The sequence below is a fragment of the Thamnophis sirtalis genome, unplaced genomic scaffold (genome assembly GCF_051295495.1).
Source record: "Thamnophis sirtalis isolate CommonGarterSnake01/CBP01778 unplaced genomic scaffold, rThaSir2_p1.2 scaffold_14, whole genome shotgun sequence".
NCBI lineage: Eukaryota > Metazoa > Chordata > Lepidosauria > Squamata > Natricidae > Thamnophis > Thamnophis sirtalis.
In genome coordinates, this window is record NW_028261394.1 from 36,162,387 (window position 1) to 36,177,113 (window position 14,727).

At 35.6% G+C, this 14,727-nt stretch overlaps 1 protein-coding gene across 1 annotated transcript; it reads right to left on the bottom strand.

The window, feature by feature from the left end:
• Positions 1 to 234: 234 nt before the first annotated feature.
• On the bottom strand, positions 235 to 12,555 carry TERB1 (telomere repeat binding bouquet formation protein 1). The gene is made up of 18 exons (XM_014071009.2): positions 12,522 to 12,555; positions 12,090 to 12,200; positions 11,837 to 11,965; positions 10,787 to 10,918; positions 10,467 to 10,527; positions 10,268 to 10,380; positions 10,023 to 10,145; positions 9,047 to 9,199; positions 6,613 to 6,744; positions 5,533 to 5,658; positions 4,448 to 4,608; positions 3,545 to 3,915; positions 2,784 to 2,848; positions 2,234 to 2,317; positions 1,508 to 1,735; positions 1,303 to 1,403; positions 949 to 1,173; positions 235 to 515 (listed from the first exon to the last, which is right to left on the bottom strand). The coding sequence occupies exons 1-18, from the start codon at positions 12,553 to 12,555 to the stop codon at positions 480 to 482; spliced, it is 2,385 nt and encodes a 794-aa protein (XP_013926484.2). The 3' UTR covers positions 235 to 479.
• Between the last annotated feature and the right edge of the window lie 2,172 nt (positions 12,556 to 14,727).

Genomic DNA, 14,727 nt, shown 5'->3' on the forward strand with positions numbered 1-14,727 from the left:
ACGGTAATCCCTCGGTTTAGCCCCGCCCCCCTCCCCTCCCCCTTACTACTACACTAAGAGGATGCGGAGCTTGCAAGGGGCATAAACGGAGCCGCACCGTTTTGTAGCAGCATCAGTTGCGAGACTGGATTCCGTTGCCGAGAGCTTGAAAAGCCCAAATGGTTTGAAAGGAACGCAAAAGCATAATTCAGTTTAATAAAACGCTAGACTCATATTTGCTTCTGAGTCATTCTTTTCAAATTTATTTTTTTTACAGGTGATATATTATACACTTCCTTAAAAGACAATGGGGGTCATTTTGAATTGTATACAGTATCAATATGCAACATAATTGCACTGGGCAAATAACATACAGTTATCTTCAAATTTAAATATTATTGGAAAGAGCCCCTCTTGTTAATTCCCTAGATACAAAGCAAGTATTCGCCGAAGTCATACATTTTAAACAACACACATTGAGCTTTTACTGTATGCCATTTTCACCGAGGTTGGGTATTTCTGCTCTTTCCATTCTTCTGTAAAAAAGAAAAAAACCAACACAAAGCTAAGCATATTAATCTTGTATCAATTACTCATTGCCTCTAATACGGCTGTAGAATTGAAGTAATCAGGAAAAGTGCATCATCATCATCATTTAATGACCCCATAATTCCTTGCGGAGTGGAGTTTGGGCAACTGAATGAAGCCAGCAGAGTGTTTACTGGCCGGATGCCCTTCCTGTCACCAATGTGGAGATTTGTTCAGCAGATATATTCTCAGTGTGCCCAGCGAGAGAAATCTCTCGAAAGGTATATGATTAACTTTTATCATTGGTTCCTCCATCACCATCTAATAACACATTTCTTAGTCCTTCTAAGCTGATTTATCCAACTAGCTATTAACTTTAAGGTCTCGGCTACTCTCAATCCAAATCCATATAGAATAGTTATGAAAGAAAACAAAAAATACCTGTAACTTGCAGTATTTCTTAGCAAGATCAACATTCGTCCGTCCTTTCTGAAATGGGTAAGCCCATAAAATTGAATTCCAATGATGCCCCATTTTCCTTACACCTTCAAAAAGATAACTTATTTCTTCTGACGTAAAATCTTTCCTGATTCTCCTTTTCTTTAAAGTTGTTGTAGACCTATTTGATAGTGTTTCAGTATTCTGTATACTGCAACATTCAGTACTCTGCAACAATAATTAAAACAGTACACCAAGAGTTTTAAGTATAAGCCTTTTCAATAAAGAACACTATCTGGTGTTAGAATTTGTACCCATATATTAATATACAAAACGTTGGTATTTAGGTGTCCATACCTCCTTTTCAAATGGATGGTTTTCGCTCAGGTCCAGGTCTTGAAGGCTATAGTTCTGTTTCATTGTTTGGTTCTTAGAATGTGCATCACATTGAAAATTTGCTGTTTCAAACAAAACATTATTTGTTTATTCAGGCTTTCTGAAAATTACCACAGAATGGGGCTAACTAGATATTACTACCAGGGATAAAAGTTCCTTGACACACCTAACTCTTTCACAGTTGTTGAGCTTCTCTTGCAGCTGACTCTCCGGTCATCGTGATTACTATTATATGCAGAAGTATTCTCGTGAGCCACAATGGATCTTCTCAATTTCCTTTTATATTCCATCTCAGATTCAAGAATAATTTTGTGTTGTTCACACAGATATGGACAAGATTGTAGAGTCTTGCTAAAGTTTCGGCTGTTTAAGGAAAGTCTTCCTATTCTACAACCTGACAATATAATATTATAGAAATAAAATGTTACAGGTGCAAGACATTAAATTATTTAATATTTCTTATTTTATGTTTTAACCACATTGTGATAAATCATCACTAAATCTACAAAATCAATAGATCTACATTGCCAGATCTATAGGTCAATTATAGCCTCATAAAAAAGCCCCAAAAGAGATTTTTCTGCTAGGCAAGGAAGGAGCCAAGTTATATAGTAGCAAACCCCCTCCACCCCAAAGAAAAGGATAATATTGGCACATAGCCAGGAGGAGAGCAGTCCCAGAAAATTGTACTGACTATCCATGCCATCTTTCTATACTCATATGACTAATATTAGGAATGTTGCACAGCCCCCTTAACAATTTTCATTACTTTGGATAGGCTGACTGAATGGCTGAAATTGTATTCAGGGTATCAGTACTGTTTAATTCAGTGGGACTTCCTTTTGAACATAAAAATCTATGAGCATATTTAAATATGTTTTTTTTTAATTACCTGAACATTTGAGTTCTCTTATTTTAGGGGGAACAGTCAGAATATGGCCCATTCCTCTGCTTGGGTTCCTTGGATATTTTAGCTCTTTGAAAAACAAAATATCTAATGTGAAATGCATTAATCAATGGATGTATTTATTTTTATATATTACCACTGTATTTAAAAAGAATTAAACTGAAATACTGTAATACACACCAGCATAAAGAAAAACTACTTGCCAACTAACATTTCCAGCTTATTTTTTTGATCTATCAATTTAATCACTAACTCTGTTATACTAGCTTTCTTTGTATGATACAGCAAAACAGGGCTTACATTGGTAATGTTTAGTTTACATATTGATTCTTCAAAAGAATGTTAAAAAGAATTAGAATCATATTTTCAATAGAAAGCAAACTTATTATTGTTGTAACAATATTCTATCCATACTTAGCTCTTTTGAGTAGCATATCACAGAATGTAGCTGTGTACCTTTTAGCCATCCATGCAAAAACAATATAATTTCCAAAAATCAAATTGAAATTAAAATATTTAGATAAATTATATCTACCTGAATGTTGAATCTTTCGCATTGGACTTTTTACTACACAATCTGGTTTATTAAAAATGATTTCACTGAAAAGATTAAAAGAGTATTATTGAGAATTTTAACTTGGAGATTTGACAGCTGCCTCAAAAGTACTTCGATCTTTCATATCTCACCGCTAACTGAGGATTATACCGTGTTTATTCCTGGGTATCCACAGCCAAGTCTGTCAAATGCTAAAACCAATGTTGTACTTTTGTGCCACAAACTCCATCTCATTTGTACACACATATAACACCATGACACACATATACAAAGTGGGCAGGACTTGTATTGTGACAACACAATATTACTTTGCCTCCTGATCAATTTGATGTTTCACATTCAAACTCAAATTTGGAAAATTTTCACATCATATAATTAATTTATTATTGATATGCGAGGAAAAATTCACAGAATATCACACATTGTTCCTGTATGTGGCATTATCTAGAAGTCATGAATTATTATGAAAGATAATAATTGATTTATATTTTTTAGAGAAACATTTACCGTAGATAACATACAATTTAGGATAAAATTCTAGGCTGTTCAGAATTCATCCCAAAACTTAAAATGGAATTAGATAATATAAGAGACCCTTTATCATTTAAAATAACTGGATCTATCCTAAACATAACTAAATCTGGAAGCAACCCAATATGAAATTTCCATTTGAAAATCTGATTTATAATTAAGATCAAACTAACAAGCCAGCTTTAGACAGAAGATCCTAGGTACAGTACCTTGCTTGGGCATCAACTTTCCTAAAATCACAAAAACTGTTTTTATTTGTAATATAAGCTTCATTTATGTTGGGTGGTGTTGTTTTTTCAGCTGCATAAAGATTATTGTGATCATTTTGAGTGAGCGAAGCATCAGTTGAATTCCAAATGGCAGACTTCAATTGTTCTCTACTAGAAGAACTCTTTTCAAATTTAGAAGTATTCTGCACTTTAGAAATAGTATTTTGTAGAGGGTGTTTCATTTTTGAACATATTTTGCTGTTCTCTAAAGGCTGCTTGCTGGAATTTGTTTGACGGTATTGGGTCATAGCCTGAAAAAACTTTTCTTGAGGGGTATCCTCATTAATTAATATTTCTCTTCTGATATTTTCCTGTTTAAAAACAGTAGGGAAATTAAACAAATGCATAGACAAAACACAAAGCTGCAGGATAGGACCAGGCCAAACATGACTGTAGATGTTAAACAAAACTAAGCAAACATTACACCTTCTGTTTGACTATAAAAACAACAGGAAAGCCAGTGAAAAACTGCTTTCAAAAAAGCTCATATAGATATAAGGTAATCCATTAATTTAGTACCATGACTGAATATTTATCTCAGCAGTAACTACTTTTCAAGAAATCAAACCTATATGTAAAAGAATACCCACAATAGCTAGAAGGGGCCATCAAGCACTGACTAACAGGGGAGTGGAATTTCATTCCATTTATTTTTAAAATGCAAATGAGCATAGCTTATTGAGTTATTAATTCCAAGAACTGAAAGACTGGAATAAAACAAAACAATTAGATTCTACTGAGAATGTCAGGAGAGGCTTTCTGATTTTGATAGATTTCCTCAACTACTAAGAGGGAGGGAGGGAGGGAGGGAGGGAGAAGAAGAAGAAGGGGGAAAAAAACCACCTCTTGTTCATTTTCAAGCCCTTTGATTCTGTTTAAAATTTGTTTGGCTTCATTCCAATAATCTTCAAGAATCCTTTCTTTGTTCTCCCAATCTACTTCCAATATTCTTCTTTCGTCCTCTTGTAATGAATGCTGATTCATCTTCACCGACAATTTTTCAGCTTGTGAAAAAGAATAGAAACAAAGGTTTCACAGAAATAAAGATATATAAAGGTAAAGTAAAGGTAAAGGTTCCCCTTGCACATATGTGATAGTCATTCGTGACTCTAGGGGGCAGTGCTCCTCTCCATTTCAAAGCCGAAGAACTAGTGCCGACTGAAGACATTTCCGTGATCATGACTAGACGCCAAAGACACACGGAATACTGTTACCTTCCCACCAAAGATGGTTCCTATTTTTCTACTTGCACTTTTTTATGTGCTTTCGAACTGCTAGGTTGGCAGTAGCTGGGACAAGTAACAGGTGCTCACTCTGTTACGTGGCACTAGGGATTTGAACCACTGAACTGCCAACCTTTCTGATCGACAAGCTCAGAGTCTTAGCCATTGAGCCACCACATCCCTTAAAGATTATATATTTCATATTAAAGACAGTACATTACATCCATCTCATCTCATACGTAACATATTTAAGGTTTGATTTGTATCAAATGAAATATTTTAGTCACACAAGAAACCGCCCAAATGACCAGAATGGGTGGTTTAATAGTAGTTTCTTGATCCAAGCATCTCAGGATGAAATCATCATCTCCAATCATAGAGTTTTAGCATAGGATAAAACAACTGAGGGCATCACATTAGATGCCACTAGGAGAATTTTAGAAACATTTGTTAACTTATAGCACTGCTTTCACAAAAAACACATTCTCAATCACAAAATTAAACTTCTTATAAAATGATACTTTACAATCTATACATTGGAAGACAGTCTAACAAATACCATTAGTTTCAACCTAAGGAACTGATTTTGCAACAGGTTCATACTGAGCACTTGGATACAGTAGTTACTTCTGAATTTAACCATCCACGTGACTATTCAGATGCCTTTCGGGTTGATTTTAAATACAGAAATCAAGATAATCTTACTCATCTGTTTGCAGTTTTGCAATACAAAGGTAGCCGCTTTATTTAGTTCATCATCCTGCATTTCAGTGAGGGCTTGAATCATAAGTGGAAGGCCATTGTTCTTAATCAGAGTATACTGATTTTCCTCTAAAAAAAATCAGCCTTAGTAAACATATTTCTTCAAACTGTAAAAATAAGATCATTTCAAACCTTCTTTCCAAGAAAAAGCAATTGATTCTGAGTTTTTCAGCACAAGTTTGCTTAATCAGAAACATGTGATCTCACTTACTTCAAACCTCAAACTACTAGTAAGGTCTAAAATTTAAAGTCACATCTTGTTATCACTGCCAACTTGCCATCAGCAGTTTATTTTTACAATATATCATAAACTCAAGAACTTATATTAGCTTAGAACTATAATAGTTATCCAGAAAAAAAATTAATCCCCCCCAAAATTCTAAAAGATAGTTACAGAGTGTGTACAGCAACCAATATATAATTTAAGGTGTTTTCTGGACCACTATGTTGTAGTTTGCAAATCACAGTTTATGGCTTATGTTGCACAAAACTTTTAGTTTATTTAATAAACCATTTTAAGTTAATTGTAGCATACTATTATGTGTAAACCAAATCAGTAGTAATTCAAAGTACTATATACAGTACATATTTCAGCAGAGATCAGATATGAGAATGACTCCTACGATTCCACAGTTGGAAAGCTAACTAAAGCACAATTCCGAGATATTGTCAAATCCTACTTGTGGCTGCTCAGAGCTTCTCCCTCAGATAAATGCATACACAATTGCAAATTGCCCCATTTAGGGAGCAAAGTTCTATTAAGTTGTTGGAATGACTTCCTTCATATTTTATTGCACTTACATCACTAGGAATTTCCAATGTTTTATTTTGGCTGATTTTTCCATTTAGATGAAAGCTAAATGCAACTTGAAAAATCAGACATAGATTATTCTATCAATATCAGCTTTGGTCATTCTTGTTTATTGCTATAAACTACATGTTGAAATTCGAATACAGTCTGCATCTCAATGCAGCATTCACTACCCTCAAATAAATAAGTCAATATATTATTAGGAATCTTACCACAGACTTCTGTACAATGTCCAAGAGTAAGTATAATGCTGAATCGCTCTCCTGAGTCCAAAATGTTGTAAGAAAGCAGTTTCAGTAGATTAGGCACAATGTTATACTTTGATAAGTGAATGCCAACTGTAGCTGCAAACACAAAACAGTTTTTAAAAATTTTTTAGGTATGCAATAGAATGAAACCATATACAAAGTTCTAGTTTTTTCAAACTTTCTCTCTGGATCAAATGTTACTATCTGAGCCATGATAAACACAGGGATATAGCAATATACCGTTTCACAGTGCTTTACAACTCTCTCTAAGCAGTTTATAGGGTCATCATCTTGACCCCAACAATTTAGGTTCTCATTTTACCCATCTCGGAAGGATGGAAGGTTGAGTCAACCTTGAGCCCTGGTGAGATTTGAACTGCCAAATTGCAGGCAGGCAGCAGTACTGCACTCTAACCACTGCACCACTGTGACTCATATAAGAAGTGAAAATAGAGATAGTCCTCAACTTACAACCACCTAATGAGACCAAAACTTCCATTGTGAAGTAAGGTAGTCAATAAGTGAATTATGCTTGACATTATGACATTTTTTTTGCCATAGTCATGGCTTAATGTGGTTGTTTAGTGGATGCATGGTCATTAAACAAACCCAGCTTCTATTGCTTGTTGGAAACCAGCTGGAAAGTTGTAAATGACAATCACATAACCCTGAGAAGCTGCAACTGTCATAAATACATGGTGGTTGCCAAGTGCCTAAATTTAGACCAGGTGACCTTGAGGATGCTACCATGGTCGTAAGTGCCAAGACCTGTTGTCACTTTTTTCATTGCTGTTGTAACTGTGACCAGTCTCTAAATGAATGGTTGAAGGGTTATCTGTACATTGAAGGAGATCTGGAAGACTTTCAGCTCTCTTATGCCTCTTACACAGTGGTGGGTTTCAAAAAAATTTTAGAACCTCTTCTGTAAGTGTGGCCTGCTTTGTGGGAGTGGCTTGCGTCCATGTGACCAGGTGGGCATGGCCAACTTGTAAAATGTGGTGAAACTCACTTAACAACGTTCTTGCTTAGCAACCAAAATGTTGGTTCAGAAACTCTGGCATTTGAAGCATGCAAGTCTTAAAGCTGTCAAGTTACAAGACCTTTGTACCCCTAACCCTTTAGAAAAAAAACCAGGGGTGTTCAAACTTGACAGCTTTAAGACTTGTGGACTTCAACTCCCAGAATTCCTCCTCCAGTCATGTTGGCTCAGGAACTCTGGCATTTGAAGGACGCAAGTCTTAAGCTGTCAAGTTACAAGACCCTTGCACACCTCACCCTTTAGGGAAAAAAAAACCCAGGGGTATTCAAACTTGACAGCTTTAAGACTTGTGGACTTCAACTAGAGCCGAGGTGGCGCAGTGGTTAAATGCAGCACTGCAGGCTACTTCAGCTGACTGAAGATCTGCGTGACCCGTCAAAACCGCGTTCCACAAAAGCGCGGTCGACGAAATCGCGTATGTGACGTCATCACAATGCGACGAAAAAGATCGAAAAATTGAAATAAAAATTACATTACAGCAAGCCGATTCACATAAAGGTAAGCGTTAGGTTAAGGGTTAGGGTTAGGGTTAGGTTAAGGGTTAGGGTTAGGTTTAGAGCGTTAGCGTTACGTTTAGCGTTAGGTTAAGGGTTAGCGTTAGGTTTAGAGCGTTAGTGTTACGTTTAGCGTTAGGTTAAGGGTTAGCGTTAGGTTTTTCGTTAGGTTAAGGGTTAGGTTTAGGGTTAGGTTTAGGGTTAGGTTAAGGGTTAGGTTTAGGGTTAGGTTTGGGGGGGGTTAGGGTAAGGTTTTCGCTTTATTTTTACATTTTTCGATCTTTTTCGTCGCGCTGTGATGACGTCACATACGCGCTTTCGTCGACCGCGATTTTGTCGTCCGCGGTTTTGTGGTGGAACCAAGATCTGCAGTTCAGCTGTTCAAATCTCACTGGCTCAGGGTTGACTCAGCCTTCCATCCTTCCGAGGTAGGTAAAATGAGGACCCGGATTGTTGTTGGGGGCAATATGCTGACTCTGTAAACCGCTTAGAGAGGGCTGAAAGCCCTATGAAGCGGTATATAAGTCTAACTGCTATTGCTATTGCTAACTCCCAGAATTCTTCCTCTCGCTCTTCATCTTGATGATGTGCAGACAGGCGGGGGGGGGGGGGGGGCGAGCTGGAAGCGATTCTAAACAGCACTGGCAGGAACCCACCCCTGCTCTTACAGCATTTCTAATGTAGTTTAAAGTCTTTCAACCACATTTGCAATTCTTTCAGAGAAAACCAGAAGGCAAAACAGATCCTAGCAATAAGATCAACAGGTAAGATTATATGTTACTATTAAGGCAATGAGTTGAATATAAATCCACACACAGAACACACTATGTAATTAACAATAAGTTTATGAATAGAAACTATTTACCATTGTTAGCAATGCAGGCATCCAATGTTTTTATCACCACCACAGCAAGTTTTAGATTTGTATTGTTCTCCAATGAACCATGTATCAGTTTGAGAAGAAGCTCATCCAAAACAGCTAATCCCCCAATAGAAATAAAAAAATTCTGCGTTCTTGCTTGAAAAAAAAATATCCCAAAAATAAACCATTATCAGATTGCTTTAAGATAATGATGTTTAAAATTAAATACATTATAAAGTTAAACAGATTTGGAGAAGGGAGCAATGTTTCATTAGTTCTTTAATTATGTTAAAGCAGATAAATAAACCAAAATCTTAAATCAAAATAAAAAATATCTAAAGGAATCTCAAATAAACTCAATTGTAACTGCATTTATAACTGAGATAGGTGAACAAAATGTGTAACTGATGTACACAAAACTAATTTATTCCATGGCCTCACACAAAAGATTCATAAAATAAGTACACGTGGGAAACTGTAAGAAATACTGATGTTCTCATGTAACCTTAAATTTTTAAGATTTAAATCTTAAAAATTGATATTTCTAAATAACATTTTTCTGGATAACTCAAAATGTTTGGCTTGCACAATGCATCAAATCATGCCTTTTGTAGCCTTTTGATCTCCTTTTTGCTGCTCCTAATCCCCTTCAATGGCATTGCCAAATTTTGGATTTCACTGTGTTTAGAAAGGAAATGTAAACTGTAGCATTAACTTAAAACCAACCTAATAAGAGAAAGAAAAATCACACAATTAAACAAAAAAAGAAAAGGAAAATATATGCCAGCCTTGCTGCATAGACTACACTACATCGCTTACTTCACATCATCACTTTGCTTATTGCAAACTTCATCCTCTCAAAATCACATTAGAGTTTCTATCACACATTAGGACACTCTATCTCTTTTCTCCCTACTTAGGAATGATATTTTACTCCACAGAATAAACATTTTCCTAGTGTGTATTTTTAGATACTTACAATTATTTGCAACAGTGAGCCCAATGAATGAACATATTGGGCGAATTATCTCAGCCTTCATACTACTTTGCAGCCAATCTTTTGCATATGGAAAAACCAAACTACAGGCTTTCTGATTTTCCTCTGGAGGGGAACAAAATGTGTGTTGAACACAAGCCATTTGTCATCCCCTCCCACCTGTATTTACAGGAGGAGGAGGAGGAGGAGGAGGAGGAAGAAGAAGAAATTCTTGATAAACTAATTACCATTCTGAGGATTGTTGACACATACACAAAGATTACTACAAACCGAGGACCATAGATGATACTGATCAATTTTATGATTGAAAAGGTTAATTTGAGATTCTGAAGGAATTATCCTGTTCAAGAAAATAGATAGCATATAATGAAAAAAGTCATTTTATAAAAATTACTTTTTAATTGAATTTTGTTGGGGTTAATTTACCTGAATAACTGGAGCAGAACATTGAGGCATCCAGATTCTCTCATGTGTGTTTGTCCACTGTCTATATTTTTAAATAACATTTAAAAAAATAAAAAGAACAAATTTTAAGCAATAATGAAATCTAATGATTGTTTACAAAATTTCAACATTTTACCTAAAACAAACTAGGATTTCTGATTCATACCAATGAGTCCCAATTAGATGGGAACTAATCTTAGTAGATTAGTTCCCATCTAATTAATCTTAATATTGTTAAAGTGAGGACTGCCTTTATACGTGTTTGAACAATTTCTTTATACATGGAGAAGAAGAACTCTTACTATTATTTGAAACCAGCACCAGTAAGACATATACAGACATTCTTTTCAAATTCATACTTGAATCCTTATTAGTTAAAAACGTACGAAGATCCTTAAATAATTCAGCTGTGCATAACATCTGCTGGCAGAACACTACAAAAAAATAAATATAATGTGAATAAGACTATATTGCATTACATTAATTGATAAATACAATTGAATTTCCTCATAATTATGCATACTTCCCCCCAATAATCCAGATTGTTGGGAGCAAATATTATGGCATTATAAACCACCAGAGAGTGCTATAAAGCATTATGGCACAGTATATAAGTCTAAGTGCTAGTATTATTGCGGTAATTGAGCAGATATAGAAACTATAGTCACTGGTCTCACTTACCTAATGGAACTTACTTTTCAAAAATATGGCTAGAACTACCGGTATATATAATGGTAACTCTAGGAACATAAAATATTTCAATTTATTCAAATGCAGAAAATATACCCAATTTTTGTTGAAACTTACATTGCAGTAAAGTGTCTTTCATATTGCAACGTTATATACACTAGCTTGAGAGTAGTTCTAAATATTCTAAGAGTGTTTTCAGTGAGATTTAGGGAGACTATTTTGATGGGAGTTCAAGTAACCTCATAGCAACCATGACTCGAAGTACTTATTTCATGTATGCATCTCTTTATTAATATTTGCAGAATCACTTATGAGTTTAAAGGCACGTTGATATTAAATCAACCAGAATGATGAAATATTTTCATAGCATTTGCTCAATATATATGTTCTTTAATTTTCCTTCTGTGGAAAACAAAAGCTGACATTTAAACATCTGGTGATGTTTAAAATATAGCTGGCTCGCCATCTTTTGCCCCTCCATCTGATCTACTGTTACATGGAGATTTCCTTAATAAAATTATTTTTCAGGTGAACAGATTTTAGATAAACAGTAAATATTTCTAAATGCACATTTTATTGTACTGATCGTCAAAAATGGATCAATAAAAACAAAGGATTCTGAAATAATGATATAATGAAATGAGAATGAAATTTTGTCTTACCATTATTCTCAGCTAAACCTCCTAATGTAAATAAAGCAGCTTCTTGAACCAAACTGTGCATTTGTGACTTTGCAAGATTCCATACAAATATCAAGCCACCTATTTCTCTAAAATAATCACAGGCAGCACCTGTAGCAAAAACAGATGAATAGTGAATAACAGATGATGTTTTGAAATAACATTTATTTCCATACTAATAATCCCTATGACCAAAACAAACCCAATAGACCTACAATTGTAAACAGTAGCTTACTGTTTTGTTGACAAACCGAATAAATAGTAACCAAGGCTTCCTTTTGAGAAGTTGGATGGTCCATTTGATACTTAAGACATTCAAGGAGTAAATTCAAATCCGTTTTCATATCTGAAAGGATAACACAATAATTTCAGAATCCTTTAAAAAAAAAAACTTGTCAATAGTAGAATCTTGTCATCTGTAACAGCCAATTGCACAAATGTTAAGAATGCCAACAATATTCCAAACAATTACTAGTTAGTGTACTGTGTAAAAATATTTTTTTAATAAATGAGAATTGCTCTTGTTAATCCATGTCTTTATTTATATGGAAGTTTGAACTTGTGTTTGCATTCACAAATACCAGAAAAAGAACTCTTTCCAGAGTTGTGAATACACAGAGCAGATTTAATATCAACTTTTAATTTATTGTGTCTATGCCAATCTTACCACAAGTGATTTTCTGATCTTTTCCATTTTCCATTTTGATCATATTTTTTCCTCAGCTTTTATCTATAATAAAGAAGGTGGAGAAATAAAACACAAGCAATTTCTTCATTTACAAAACCCACGCTTGGTCTGGGGCATCTGCAGTCCAAAATGTCAAAATGGAGGTATAAAAAAAATGGGTGGATCTGGTACTTGGAATTTTATGCTTCATAATTAACATTTTAAAAAGGCAATATTAGCATTTTTAACATGGTAACCCAGGCCTCTTTTCTAATTTTAAAAAAGCATTTTTCCCCCTTCGTATTCAAGACCATTTCTTTTGATTTGCAAGAACTTGCCTTTTCCACAATTAAACAACAGAAACCCTTAGATGCAAACCTGGCTGGAAAGGGGAATAATTTAATTTATAGTTTAACCCATAAATTTGCCACTTCTGGACTGTTACCTAGAATCAACTTTTTCTATCGATCAATTCTCACATATAATCTCTGTGTTTGTTTGAGCACTTGATTTCTAATGTATCGCATATACTAAATATATGTATAAATTGTTTCTGTACCCTATAAAAAGACTTGACCCTCCTCCTTAATAAATGCTTTTTACTTTGCCTGGATTGCTTGGCAATTTGCATTTTCAGGTTAGGTGGAAATGCCTCTCTTGCAAAGATTAAAAAGTGTTTTTTGTCTCTCCAATGCAGAGAATGGGTCCTCAGTTCCATGCCATTCAGGGTGCCTGCATTTCAAGGCAACAAAGTCAAGATGGCAGCATAAAAACAAAACAAAACAGGTGAAACTTCAAGGGCAATATTGCGGCCGCCATCTTGACTTTTTTGACACCCCGCAAGCACCCCTGGTCTGGATTATAAACGAATGAAGCTCCAATCAAGCAGCCATATTAGGACATCATGAGACATACGAATCCAGTAAATGGGGCCTGTCAGCCCTCTTGAACTGAAAACATCTTCCTGGTTTCTTGAAGAATAAAATGGATATTTGAGGTCAAAACCATACATTCCCCCCCCCCACACACACACAATTAACGATATAGAGATGTTCGATGCCACCTAGTAAAAACAGGATGTGACTGAATCAATTCTGAGACTGTATTCAATCAGAATTGAAGGCCCGACTTCCTCTCATGCAAAATGGGGCGCTTTTCCAAAAATAATCACAAATAATTGCCGCCGAGGCCTCAAAAAAGACCCCTCTAGGTACTCCGAAGAATTTTATCATGTTTCTTCCCAATATTTTACTCAGGTCTTCAATGCAGTGGGTTTTGTTGGTCATTTGTATCAAATCTGCGTCAAATAAACATGTCTCTGCCTCCCAGGTGGGCAAACATCCCTCTCCCGCCAAGCTGCCTATGTCATTCAATAGCAGCCCACCCCATCAGGTGTCCGCCAGGTAAATTGGAACTACAAGTCCCAGCATTCTTAGCTCAGCACCCACTGCTCAGCTGGCTCAGAGGACAAACCAGGAAGCAACTGATAAGCTTTCAAATTTGTCTCTGGTCTTGTCTGGCAGGACTGAAAGGGCCTTGGCGATGGGAGTCTGCAGGCCACCAATCTGTACTTCTAATATTAGCCACCTTGGTGTGGCCTTTACAAGTCTTCATTTCTTTCTTGTTTCCCTGTTTAAAAATTGGGCAATTTTTTTTTCCTGGAGGGGAAGCAGTGATGGCAGATCCTTTTCCTACCCAAAAAATGGGATCTGAATGACAACACAAACAGACTGATTGGGATGTTCCCACCACCTACTAAATGCAGTAAGGCTGCAGCTTTATCTCCTGTGTTGGTAATCCTCAACTTATGACCACATTTGGGACCAAATTTTCTTGTACCAATGACCCATAACATCCTTTCAAAGGTAGATTATCAAATTTCCAAACTTAGTGTGCAGCTAAAAAACTTAGTGAAATCCAAATAGATCAGATAGAAAGGGGGGGGGGGAGGATATACAGGTCTGAAATTGAGTGTTTCCATTACTGTTCTAGTGACAGAATCAGAGATATCAACAATGATTTTGCACTGAAATGTTTCAAGAGCAGCCATTTTTAAAGGGCTTGCCTTTCTCAAAATATAAATAAAACTTGCATGACCCATTAAAAATGTTTATTGCATGTAACCCTTACCACTATATCACAGTGTCATGAATTCTTTTTCAAAACATTTTACATTTTCTTAACGGTTTAAAGACACATTCCTAAT

Excerpts from the sequence above, each read along its gene's own strand:
- TERB1 (XM_014071009.2), bottom strand. The coding sequence starts at position 12,555 with ATGGAAAATGGAAAAGATCAGAAAATCACTTGTG. Across the intron at positions 10,381-10,466 it reads GTTCTGCTCCAGTTATTCAG|GATAATTCCTTCAGAATCTC; the intron begins GTAAATTAACCC and ends TTTCTTGAACAG. Across the intron at positions 4,609-5,532 it reads GCAAAACTGCAAACAGATGA|CTGAAAAATTGTCGGTGAAG; the intron begins GTAAGATTATCT and ends CTTTTTCACAAG.